This window comes from Scyliorhinus torazame, chromosome 12, assembly GCF_047496885.1.
Source record: "Scyliorhinus torazame isolate Kashiwa2021f chromosome 12, sScyTor2.1, whole genome shotgun sequence".
Taxonomy (NCBI): Eukaryota; Metazoa; Chordata; class Chondrichthyes; order Carcharhiniformes; family Scyliorhinidae; genus Scyliorhinus; species Scyliorhinus torazame.
Genome location: NC_092718.1, coordinates 201,595,828 through 201,608,922, shown reverse-complemented (window position 1 = coordinate 201,608,922; position 13,095 = coordinate 201,595,828). Strand labels below are relative to the sequence as shown.

General features: G+C 41.2%; 1 protein-coding gene across 6 annotated transcripts in view; it reads left to right on the top strand.

Annotated features, from left to right (window-relative positions):
- Window positions 1-13,095, top strand: part of synrg (synergin, gamma) — a 131,270-nt gene that overhangs the window by 22,127 nt on the left and 96,048 nt on the right. For 4 of the 6 annotated variants that reach the window (XM_072469674.1, XM_072469673.1, XM_072469675.1 and 1 more), the window contains 5 exons: window positions 3,791-3,902; window positions 8,141-8,413; window positions 8,742-8,981; window positions 11,033-11,110; window positions 12,055-12,251. In XM_072469674.1, the coding sequence (XP_072325775.1) occupies window positions 3,791-3,902; window positions 8,141-8,413; window positions 8,742-8,981; window positions 11,033-11,110; window positions 12,055-12,251 (900 nt within the window). The remainder of the gene's footprint in view (window positions 1-3,790; window positions 3,903-8,140; window positions 8,414-8,741; window positions 8,982-11,032; window positions 11,111-12,054; window positions 12,252-13,095) is intronic. The other 2 variants (XM_072469679.1, XM_072469676.1) reach the window with 1 other exon arrangement.

The window sequence follows — 13,095 nt, the reverse complement described above, 5'->3', positions numbered from 1 at the left end:
GCCCACCACTGCTCTACAGCCTAGCCAGAGAACAAGGGAGAAATTGGATAAGGCTATGAAAATGTAGTAAAATGGTGCACACCTTCCTATGCAACGATTGCTCGAAACTGCCACGAGAGTTCAGGATAAAATCTTTGCGCCATGTTCGGGCATGCACCAATATATGTCTCCCTCCACTCCAACGCCAGTGGCACCAATGACACACCCTAACCTCCTCTCCTTGGATACCAGACCCATCTGCACCCATACAGGACCCAATCACAGAAACCTTATCCCCATCCTTTTCTAAAAAGAAAACATACAAACCCCAGTTCTAAAAGGGTGTCACATATATACCACACAACATAACCCCAGTCTCAGGCCCAGTACAGAACCAACATCATTTCATATATTTATACAGAGAGGATCAACAGCAACATGTTTGGATTATGATCAGTGCTGTTAACACCTCCCAATGAAAACAAAAACAAAGGAGAACTGGAACTACCAGGTGTGGATCACAAGATAACAAAGGATCAGTACCCCACCATAGGACCGTGTTTCCCTTGGTACACGTTCATCACCCATTAATGAAGAAGAAGAGAACAAGCTGCTCTTTAAAATAAGAAAGCAAACCGACCATTGGTTTGGGGGTAGGGGGCAACAGGATTCGGCTCAACCCAGGCATCTTTTGTACAGAAGAAACAAAACCCCGCCTCGCAGGATGTCCCTAATTTCTTTCAAGAAGGGATGTGCCAGGCTCCAAGGGCAGCAGGATATCAACCACAGCACTATGCCTGGCCTAGCCCAGCATACTCTGATACAGAGAAATAAATTCCAGCACACCCCAAAACTTGCACGCCAGCCAATCCTGCACCATAGCAACCACACCTCCCAGTGCAGTAGGGCGAACCTCCCATAGACCAGCTGGATCGGACCAGGATTTATAACAGCGCACTGCTCGCCCAGGTGAAGAGAAAAATAAAAAAGCCACAACCGAAGGACGCCTGAGCTGACCTGGGAATATTAGCCACCACCCCGCACTGCATGTCATCACAAGAAGAATACCAAGCAAAATGACAGCGCTGCCTCAACAGCGACACAAACACTGCTTCCACATGGAAAACCCAGCCACAATGAAGAGGTCACTCGGGGAAACCACCATATAAGACAAGTTGGAGGAGTGTGCCTAACTCCCCCATCAAAGCTACTCCCGCACAAGGGAAGGGCTCCAACAATGTAGAGGCATGGAAACAGTCTCTCTCTTCAAATCATACCAGGATTAACCAAACCCACCTCTGCATGCACTGCCACTCAATTCCTTCTAATCCAATAGCACTAAAGAAAAAAGACCCCAAAAAACCCTTCACCTCAATGAAAAGTGAGAAGGCACCCAGTCCTCCCCAGAATACATAATCTGCCCAGGCCATTGAAAGAGACGAGTACAAATTCTTGAATTCTAAATGACAAAAAATGGAATAAAAACCCGATACGGTTAACTCTGACTGGGATGGCTATCCTCAATCTGAATGAGGACTTAACTAACCGTACCACCCAACTCCACACCAGTCAACCACCCACCACCCGCTATGGAGTTGTTCAAAAAACACTCCCTTCCCATTACCACAAGGATATAATAAATTTAAAAAAAAGCTAAAACTGCACAGGTCACATTTCACAAACGATTCAATATGGCTTTTGCTAGAACAGGATAGAGGGTGACACTCGCCCTCATGCTCACACCTTGCACGTCCTTGCAGAAGAAAAGACAAATAAATCGGCAACGTAATCACAAGGGAGTAACGTCCAGGATTATTGATGAACTGCAAGATAATAACACCATCCATGTTGCTCGAAGCCAAAGCAATGACAGGATCATCGAACACTCCTTGGGATCTCTTGAGGATGTCAACGAACGAAGCACCTTCACTTCCACCATGCTGAAAAAGGTGACTCAGCATGATCTGCCACCTTCAAGCCCTTGTAACAAGCATCGAGAACAGGATAATATGGAGCCAGTGATTGGGGGGCCCAACCGATTCCAGGCCGTGAAGATCGAGTACGCTGTGCTCCGTCGAACCTGATGTTCCCAGCCTTCAGATCAAGATTCCTAAAGCATGGTAGTTAATTTTCAAACTCCATCAGGAATTCTCCTCCTACTTCTCGCCAGGGACTGGGTTCACAGACAGTCGTTCCGCCACCTCCCAAACCCGTCAGAATAGACGACATACCATATAGCAGGGTGTCAACAAATCAAAGGCAGGCCCTTACCAGGGAAAGTGCCCTATTGAATACAAGGGTACTGCCCTGCAACTCCACCATTCTCCCAAGGATACCTCGCAATTCCTCAGTGACTTCCAAGAACCTGCACCATGGAGCTGAGATCCTCATCTAGAACAACATTCTCAATGTCGGCCATCATCCCAATGGACACAGCACTACCTGGGCGAAGGCCCGCTCACCAGCAACAGTGCAACTGCAAGCTGGGCCCCACCCGAGGCAACTCTGACCACCACGGTCAAACAAGGATAATCTGCGATTTAACTCCAATCAGCATCATCCAGGGACATAGTGCAAGACATATATCCCCCCCCCCCCCAAAAAAAAAGAATTATGAAATGTGCACTAGGATAAAATAAAGGTTTAAAAGATGAACTGAACCTTGTGAACTGAAAGTGATGAGAACTGAACCTTGTGTTATTCTTACCACAAAATCTGGGCCAATGTTATACATAAGCAGGTTTTTAACTAAGGATGTAATTTCAAAGTTAGAATACATGCATGCAAAGCTAAAAGGTTATTTTTTTGATATTTGAGATGTGCACAAATTAATCTTTTTTCCAGACTCAGCAGGCACCCATTGAAAGTCATTGATACTATCAACTTAAAAAAATAATGATTTGGTTACTACCTATGCAAGAACAGAGTTGATGATAAGGATAGAGATATTATCTAATTGGCACAAAACACAGTGGATTTTGTTTTGACAGAACCATGGATAAATATAGAATGCAATTGGTCAAATTTGAATTGTCTATGTTGTAAGACGAGATTAAGAGCCTGATTTTCTTTTCCCCCCTGATGAGATTGGTGAGCTGGGGGAGAGTTTTTTTGAGGTACCTGTGATTCAATGTACCAGTCAGGGGATTGGATACATTAATGATAAAGAAAATGTTTATCATTTTTGAGTTCAGTGATTTTATTTTATTTTTGTTTTATACACTTTTGAGGTTATTTAAATGCTTTTTGCCTTCCTTTGTCATGTTATGCCCTCTACAATCCTGCGTTATCTGTTACTTGGTGGGCAACCTGTTTGGCAGGCCTGTCTCTGCAGTTATAAAATCCTGCTGCTGCTGAGGGTTGAGGGAGAATAGCACTTTGCAGTTAGTCTTCCTATCTCTGAGGGGACCTCCGCTTATCACTGCTCCACAGCTGTCTGAGTGAAACACTTTATTTAGCTTCATGTAATAGGGTAATTCTCCTTCCCATTACGTAAGAGATTGCTGTTGCCATGCTACCAAAACCCCTATGGTTTTCCTCGGGTGCAGATATGGGTTTTCTCAATGTTGTGTTTTGTTCCATTGTCACACCCTCTCTCTATGGGGATAGTACATTGCATTTTCTTTTGGAACATATGTAAAAACTAGAAATGCAGGGTGAAGAGCTCGCTAAATTACTTTTCACTTTGTAATTTGGGGTTAAAGAAAAGTTGATTTTTCTTTATTCAAAAATATAATTTCTAACAAAAAGAAATCACAGTCTCATATTATTTAAAGCTAATTTACTGGTTTCTGTCTCGTTCTGGTTTCAGATGGGGGAAAAGAACCGGGATGATGCCTTGGAAGCCATTAAAGGAAACCTCGCTGGGTTCACAAGGGATGCAAAGATGCACCCAGGTCCCACGTCACATCCCAGTAAATTAGGTAACAATTCTGTTTTAAAGAAATACTCTAGTAGCAAATGGTTGGCACAGTCACAAGTTTCTAGAGAAGACCTGGGGTAATAATGTCACTGGACTAGTATTCCAGAGGCCCAGGCTACTGCTCTAGGGGCATGGGTTCAAATCCCACCCAAGCAGCAGTCAGAATTTAAATTCAATTTAAAATTTGGAACTGAAAGCTGGTCTCAGTAATAGTAACCATGAAGCTGTTATTGATTGTCCTAAAAACCCACCTGGTTCCTTAATGTCCTTTTAGGGAAGGAAATCTGCCGTCCTTACCTGGTCTGGCCTACATGTGACTCAACATCCAAAGTAATATGGTTGACTCTTAATTGTCCATTCAGGGCAATTAGAGATGAGCAACAAATTCTGGCCTGCCAGTGATGCCCACGTACCGTGACAGAATACATTTTAAAAAAAATGACAAAGGATGCTCTTTTCTGTGATTTATAAGTCATGAAAAGAGCTAAGTTGACCTGAAATGCAAACCCTTCTATTCCTTCCCCATCACCCACCACCCTGGCATATCCAACTGGCATGGAGTGTGAATCATTTTCTGTTGCACATCAGCCTGCGAAAATGGACAGGGTGTTGATTTCTCTTTTTGCAGACCACCCTCTTACTAAATCTGCTGGTTGCTGATTTGGATTGAGGGGAATCTGTGCTTCCAGTATTCCACCCGATGTAAAATAATTGGGGTCTCGAACGGGGTAGGTGCAGGGCTCAAATTTTAACTAACGACTAGGAGATATTAATCAGCCGGTGGTTTGAAAGAGCAATAGAGGAAGCACTGAAAATTCTCCCTAAATTGCACTTCTCTAAGCTGTGAGAAAATATTGGTTATTACTTTGCAGCAGCCCTTTAAGCCGAAAATTGAAACGTTAAGTAAACCATTGACGATGGAACTTCAATTTGATCTCATCGCTGTCAGCTGAAAAATGTTAGAAGTCTGTTTTGAGAATATGGGAGTGCAGTTTTTCTCAATACCCCCCTACCAACTTTTATTTAAAAAAATATTTTTATTCTCCTTTTTCACATTTTCTCCCAAATTCACACCCAACAATAAACAATAATCAGTAATGAATGCAATGTCAATCCCCATATCAATAACAACGATCCCATCCTCCCAATCCCATCCTCCCCCCCAAACATTAGCCCGCAAGTTAACATAAACAAATAACAAAAAGGAATCCGGAATCACCCATTAACACATACAGTCTCCCTTCCCCAACCCTCCCAACCCCTCTCCCCTAATGTTCGATGTAATCCAGTTCTCGAAAGTGCATAATGAATAACGCCCATGAATTGTAGAACCACTCCATCCTTCCCCTCAGTTCAAGTTTGACCTTCTTGAGTCAAGAATTCCAGCAGGTCCCCCAGGGCACAGGGTGGAGAGATTGATCTCCACCCTAACAGGTTCCGCCTTCGGGCGATCAATGAGGCGAAAGCTACAAAATCTGTTCCGACACCCCGAATATGGCCTCCCGTGGGCCCGGGTCCAGTTTCACATGCACCACTTTAGAGATTGCCCTAAAAACCTCCTTGCAGTAATCCTCCAGCTTTGGACAGGACCACATACACACCGCATCCCCCCCCAAATTGATTTTGATGTACTGTTAAGCCACACACAACAGGTAGTCCAAGGCTTGATCCCTGCCAAATTAGCTGATTTTGGCTACGTGCCAAATTAGCTGATTTCAATTGTGCAGCAGCGGGAATGCAAAAATTGGGCTGGGTCCTTGCAAGAGTGGGAAAGAAAACCAATCTGTGTTCTTCCTCCTGCATGTGGGTGGGGCATAAGTTGACCTCCAGCATCAAATGTGATGCACCCTACGCAGAATCAAACTTTTTTGCCTTGAAGGATGCTCCATGTATCTATGTCCCAGTATCTTCCGTGTGGTGTATAATTTTGCAATGCTGAACATAGACTAGCCTAATAATGCAGATTTCAAAAACTAAAACGAGCCTCCTTTGCTCCTTTCGATGCTCTTGGATTAGGACAATAATAATATTTGTTTAACTCTTCCCTTGATGCCAGAATGTCTTGCAATTTTGAAGGGACTGTTACATCCTGTACTAAATATCTTGTATGAACACTGTATTCCTGAATTTAACTGAATGTGTTTTTTAAACATAATGTTGCAGATGTATAGTTAACAATAAATGTGGAAATCTAACTTGCTATTTAATCATGTTGTGGTTGCAACTAATCTGTTCTATCAGCCAGACTGCATCTAACAGCATGGCTCAGAGTTCGTTAATAAGACACTAGGGAATATGATTTGTGCTTTCTCACCTGTTAAGAATACTAACAAGTTTACACAAACCCTTGGCTTCCCTACAACCTTGGCTGCGTTTCATAAGACTCTGGGGAGGGAGAAACTGTAATTACAATTAGAACCTGCTGCCATCTTTGGGGATCATTTCTGACCTTGTACAGTTGTGGTAGGTTGCTCCAATATTTCAATAAAATGGGAAGCAGGCCGGCCGGAGAGAAGCAGTAATGAATTACTTGGGAGAAAAACCCCAGGCTGTCCCCTTGTCTTTGAATTTGTTGTAATTTTTCTCCCACACTATTGCTGCTTAGAGGTGGTTGTTCCTTTTTATTGCAGTAATCTGCATACAAGTCTTGTTTCGTTTGCAGGCCAACGCTATCATTTTAAATGATACTGTGTTCATAATGTATCTACTGTCGCAGATTTCAGCTCGGAATTATTTTGAACAGTTTGACAACCTGGTGGTTGTTTTGCTAATTTGCGCCATTCTAATTTTGTTCTGCTGCACCACACTTTAATGTAGCAAATATGTATCCAATTTGTTTTAATTGGTTCTCGTATATACTGGCTGGCAGGTGAGGAATTAATGGTTTTACGTTCATGGTAAATATTTGAGAAATCAAATATTAAATCAAACTACAAACTATGTGGTAGCTCCAAAGGAAAATTACACCCAGGTAACAGTTTGACCTCTTCACAATGTTCAAAGCTCATCTCTGTCCCCACACCTATTTGTTGCTACTTATAGCACTATGGAATTAACTTGTTAATTGAAAACCAGGCTTCTTTTTTCTTTTAGCACTTGTCCAATTACCAGGGTTTTCATTATGTTATTAGGTTATGGCTGGAGCCTTTCTTACCTCCTGTGGCCATGGAAAGGGTCAAGAGGAGGTTCACATGAATGATCCCTGGAATGACGAGCTTGTCGTATGAGGAGCGGTTGAGGACTCTGGGTCTGTATTCGTTGGAGTTTAGAAGGATGAGGGGGGATCTTATTGAAACTTGCAGGATACTGCGAGGCCTGGACAGAGTGGATGTGGAGAGGATGTTTCCACTTCTACGAAAAACTAAAACCAGAGGACACGATCTCAGATTAAAGGGAGAATCCATTAAAACAGAGATGAGGAATTTCTTCAGCCAGAGGGTGGTGAATCTGTGGAACTCATTGCCGCAGAAGGCTGTGGAAGCCAAATCACAGTGTGTTTAAGACAGAGATAGGTAGGTTCTTGATTAATAAGGGGATCAGGGGTTATGGGGAGAAGGCAGGAGAATGGGGATGAGAAAAATATCAGCCATGATTGAATGGCGGAGCAGACTCGGTGGGCCGAGTGGGCTAATTATGCTCCTATGTTTTATGGTCTTACAATCGAGCTCTAGTTTGGTCAGCAAAAGCCCAGCAAATAAAAACTCATCTGACTTTAAATAAAAAATTAAGCTGACTTTAGAATATCTTATCAGTAAAGACATTAAATAGATCCACAGGATTACAGTTGCTGCTACTATCTATATTATTCTCTTCAGCGCCAAGTGTTGAATTTTCTGTACTTGTTGTGTTCAGCTAATGGTGAAGCTTTGTTTTCTGTCTCTGGAAATGTTACTCGTGCGGTTTGCATTTTTCATTGAATGACTGTCTGCATTGGCAATGTTTACGCTGGTCTTCATGCTTCAACTTACTAACCTTACTGCTGGTTTCACATGGTTATCAGAACAAAAGTTATGATTTATTTCTAGGAGTTGGAGGCAAGGAGTTACGTGTATTTTTAATCTTTATTTTGGGAATAGCTGCCATAATTCATTTTCTGTCTGTTGTGCTTTTAGAAATAGACACAGTTTCTTGTGTGGGGAATCTTTTTATTCTGATTTACCTATATGTACCTGTATTTTTAAATTACTTTAGTTTATTTGATTTCTGTGTTGCCTTATTTTGATTTATCCATTTTTACAGATACTCCCCAGTCATCCCTATCAGCTGCCCCTCCTTCCCAATCCCCTGCCTTTTCTGATGATGAAGAATTCAGTGACTTAATTCAAGGGCCTGAATCTGCCGCACCTGCGGCTCCCACCAGTTTCCAGCCTTTCCAGCCCTTTCACCCCACATTAGAGCCTGGGCTGCAGTCTGAGCTGGCTGCAGCTCCGGCACAGCCTGTTGCTTCAGCCCACCCCTCAGCTGCATCTTCATTGTATGCTACAGCAGGGCATTCAGCAAAAAACAGCCAAGGTAACAAGTGCAAAACTTATTTAATTGTTTGAAACGAATTGAAAAATCTGAAAGTGTTTTATGTAATTTTATAGCTTATACATTTTAAAACTAGTTTTTTAATTTTCACCTGCTAAAACATATATTTGCAATGAACTATAGGATTTTGATTCTTTGTGCAAAATGAAAGAATTTGATTTTTAAAAAAAAAATAGATATATATTCAATTGATACCATTTCTTTAGAAATTGGGGTACGTAATCTTCAGTTCTGAAACTACAATGGAGCATAGTTATGTTTTTCAATTAACTAAGCTAGGAAACACTTGTTCCACCTCCTGTTTGTTTAGGCCCTTCATTGGAGGAGAAAATGTTTGCTTCCTGTGATCTCAGCATGCCTAAGCAGGCACGTATTAAATTTAACCAATCTCGGCCCTTGGCTAACATTGGGCCTAAAGCCTCAGTCTCGACTCAGTTTCAGCCAAGTGCCAAGGCCTGTAATTGGGCCGTCCAAACTGCAAACCTCGGTGGTGTCTTCACAGCAGACATGCCAAAGGATCCAGAACCAGAGACACCTGCCAAAGAGAGCGGTGAGCAAACTTGTTTTCTTAAAAAAATGTCTTCAATAACCAGGAATTTGCAAAATCAAGAAAATATTAATTTCCTTTGATTTTTCTAATTTTGATAACCCATTGTAATTCATCAACTTTTCTTATCATGTTACCGTCTTTGTGATCTACTATGATTCACCTGTAGAATGACGAGCCTTGTATCTTGGAAGATTTCCAGCGTTTACTGAAATTTATTCAAGCAGTGCTGCTGTACTGATTTGTACAAACACAGGTTTCCTTGTTATAATGTTATTGATCAACATAACAAGTATTCTATGTAGATTATACACTGCACTTTCATCTTTCGCCAGGCAGAGAAAAATAAATATCCTCTTGCAGCAACCGTATTTCTAGTCACTGGTCATGAAGATTACATCAATTAAGTCTCCACATTGAGCGTCCATGTAAAGTTCCTGACTGGATTGTTGGATATTAATATAGATTTCTTTACCGTGGGTGGATGTATTTCTTGATAGTTAAAATTCTTGGGATTCATATTTATAATTGATTCAAAGATTTCAAATTAAATTATTTTCTACAGGTCTTTGTATGTCAGTTCTTTGGCTGCAAAGTTTCTTGATTGTAATTTATATGGTATCATTTTGCAGATGTTCTAAGATAGGAAGATGTGAGCCTTCTGGAAGCTTTAGATGGTAGAGTGTTTCAGGAGAAGATTCTACATATGATTTGTACTTGACTGTAACTGCTCAATCCCCTCTTGTTTTAAAAAAAAAGCAAGCCCACTTGTTCATTTTTTCTCGACTGATTAAAAGGAATAGTTAAATTATATAGATGAATTAACGATGAGTATCACCATTAGAATTCAATATTTTGTCAGTTCATAAAATTCAATTAACTTCCACCAAGATTATTCTGTTCACTATGCCACTATTCATGTTTAAAATAATAAGATTATCAAGTAGGCTCATTTTAAAGTCTATATTCACATACTTTGCAATTACCATCAGGTGTTACTCACTGGACTCTTTGTTAAAGCATGAAATACCTATTCATTAAAGTCTTGTCAGATTTTATTGATTTGGGATTTCAAAGTCTTTGTGAAGGATCCCAGATTACCAATCAAAACGTTGTTGGTAGGTGTCACCTATAAAGGATCTGTTGGGTGTGTAGTTGGATTCTCCGGCGTGGGGTGGCCACAATGGGAAACCCCATTGTCCGGCTGCGGAAAGGGAGAATCCCGCTGCCAGTGGGAGAGCTCCTCACCGGGAAACACGGCTGGGGGACTGGAGAATCCTACCCCATATATTTGTGCACATTGTAATGTAGTGACATAGTTAGATATCTGTACTAATCAGCATATTATGTGACTTCCTTTCAGCAGGCATCTTGGTGATTTCAAGTGGAAGTAGTTTGCAATGTATTGACATTGCTTTACCACAGTAGATTGTAGCAGCACAGTGCGAAGGAACATGGTTTTGAGTTCATGACTGTTTTGTTCCTCATCGGCAGTGCTTTGGAAAGTACTGGGCCAAAGTCTGTGTTACCCAGAAGAAAAAGTAATTGTGCTGCTTCTTATGCCTTGCTGGTTCAGAGTGAAGTTGGAGGAGGTTTTGGACTAGATTCTTGTTGAAACATGATCCATGAGGAATAGGAGACTTACATGAATTGTGTGTCTGTGTGGGTGGGGGTGCAGTGGGGACAGGTTGGTACCCATTGTGAAAATAATTTCCTTGGAAAGTGATAGCCGCTCTTGAATAATTTCCTGATATATTGCATATTTAATCCCTGGCACTTTCAATTTATCACCAATGGGGAAAATATTAAACTGATAGAAGGAAAATGCAGTATTCGTCAGGTTGAACAAATATAACAAACTAAAATAAATATCTTATTTCCTTCATTATCATCTGACTAATCACTTGGAAATTTTTCAGAAATTCTGAACCGAAGCTCAGCATGTTGAGAGGACATTGATACTTTCATTCTAAAAGTACTTTTAGTGAGACCGGGACACATTAGTATGTCATTATATTTTCCCATCTAATTGTTCATTTACTTTATTTCCTTAGGTGTAGCAGTGTATCCTACACAGGAAACACTTCAGCCGATGTTGCCACCCTGGCTCTTCAATGACAGTCTTGTCCCAGGTATAATATGCTATGTGCTTGCTTAAACCTCTGGCTAAAAGTGATGGTTGAAAGGGGTCTTGTTGAAGTCATTCACTTTTCACTGTTTGATAGCACTGCCAGTTGTGTGATCTGACCTTGCAGTTTCCATTCATGACTGTTATATTTTTAAACAATTCAGCGAATACTGTTGCTTCACAGCTCCATGGTCCCAGGTTCGATTCCTGGCTTGGGTGACCACCTGTGTGAAATCTGCACTTTCTCCTCGTGTCTGCGTGGGTTTCCTCCGGTTTCCTTCCACAAGTCCTGAAAGTCATGCTGTTAGGTAATTTGGACATTCTGAATTCTCCCTCTGTGTACCCGAACAGGTGCCGGAATGTGGCGACTAGGGGCTTTTCACAGTAACTGTGGCGACTAGGGGCTTTTCACAGTAACTTCATTGCAGTGTTAATGTAAGCCTACTTGTGACAATAAAGATGATTATTATAAAATATATATATTTAAATTTGGAGTACCCAATTCATTTTTTTCAATTAAGGAGCAATTTAGCGTGGCCAATCCACCTACCCTGCACGTCTTTGGGTTGTGGGAACAAAACCCACGCAAAAACGGGGAGAATGTGCAAACTCCACACGGACAGTGACCCAGAGCCGGGATCGAACCTGGGACCTCGGCGCTGTGAGGCAGTAGTGCTACCCACTGCGCCACCGTGCTGCCCCATTATTATATTATAATTATAATTTAATCCTACATGCATTTTCTAACTTTACTGATTTTTTTCCCTCTTTTTTTAAAAATTCCCTCTGTTCCTTAATTTTTGGCATAATAATGTGGTTATAACTGAGCATCTGGTTGTTAGTCATGGATTTGCTGATCTCAGAAGATAGCACACACAAGAGATGTGAATGCTCATTTGGGTTCAAGCGCATTCCTGACTTGTGAATTTACAAAACATATTCCAACAGAACTCTACAAGAAAGTTCTCGAAGCTACTCTTACCCCAGCAGGCATCGATACAGCAAAGCTTTACCCAATTCTTCTCTCGTCGGGATTACCAAGGGAGATGCTGGGTCAAATATGGGCTTTTGCCAATCGAGCGACACCAGGCAAACTTACAAAAGAGGAACTCTACACAGTTTTGGCGATGATAGCTATGTCACAGGTAACGATCAATCATTTGGCAATTATTTGGAATGTTTTTTTCCAAATTAACAGTTTACAGATCATTTGGATTTAAGATGGATTAGAAGTATGTTGAGTGCATTTTTGTTATCAAATTTAACAGAGAGAATATTAAATACTTAGGAATGGCTGAGTTAGTGATGTGATTCGGGCATCTAAATGGAGCTTGAGGGACTCATTATTTCTGCTTAGCACCTTGCTGCAGATTGTTAGGTTGAAATTGTCCGAAAGATGATTTTTTTAATTTTTATTACAAGAGCAAAACATTGCAAATGGTAGAACTTTGAAAGAGACAGAAAATGCTCTGCAGGTTTGTCAGCATCTGTGGAGAAAGGAACTTGTTTCACATTTCAGGTCAATGAGCCTTCATCAGTTGGGAGCACTGAGAGATGTAGCAGTTCTGAAAAAGGCAAGGAAAGAGTTGAGCAGGGGAATATGGAGAAGGAAAGAATGAAAGGGAGGACCTGTGACGGTGTGGAAGGCCGAGAGATTAAATAACAAAATGACGGGGCAAGTAAAGAAACCAAAGATTTGTTTAGAAGGCGTGTAAATGGGAAAGTAGAACCACCACCCATATCTGCAATGCAAAATAAAATGACAGACGTTACATGTGTAATGAAATGATTTTCTCCCCTGCTGCCACCCCAAGCTTTATGGATCACCGTTTTCAATGATATTTGAACTTGCATGGAATCTCGGATTTTAAAAATGTTACAAGACTTCCTTGAGAATGAAGTGTGGGATTACAATTAATCATCAGCAAACGCCTTGCAGCACTTGTTCATGACGGTAAATAATTAACAACGGAATTACTGACAGGATTG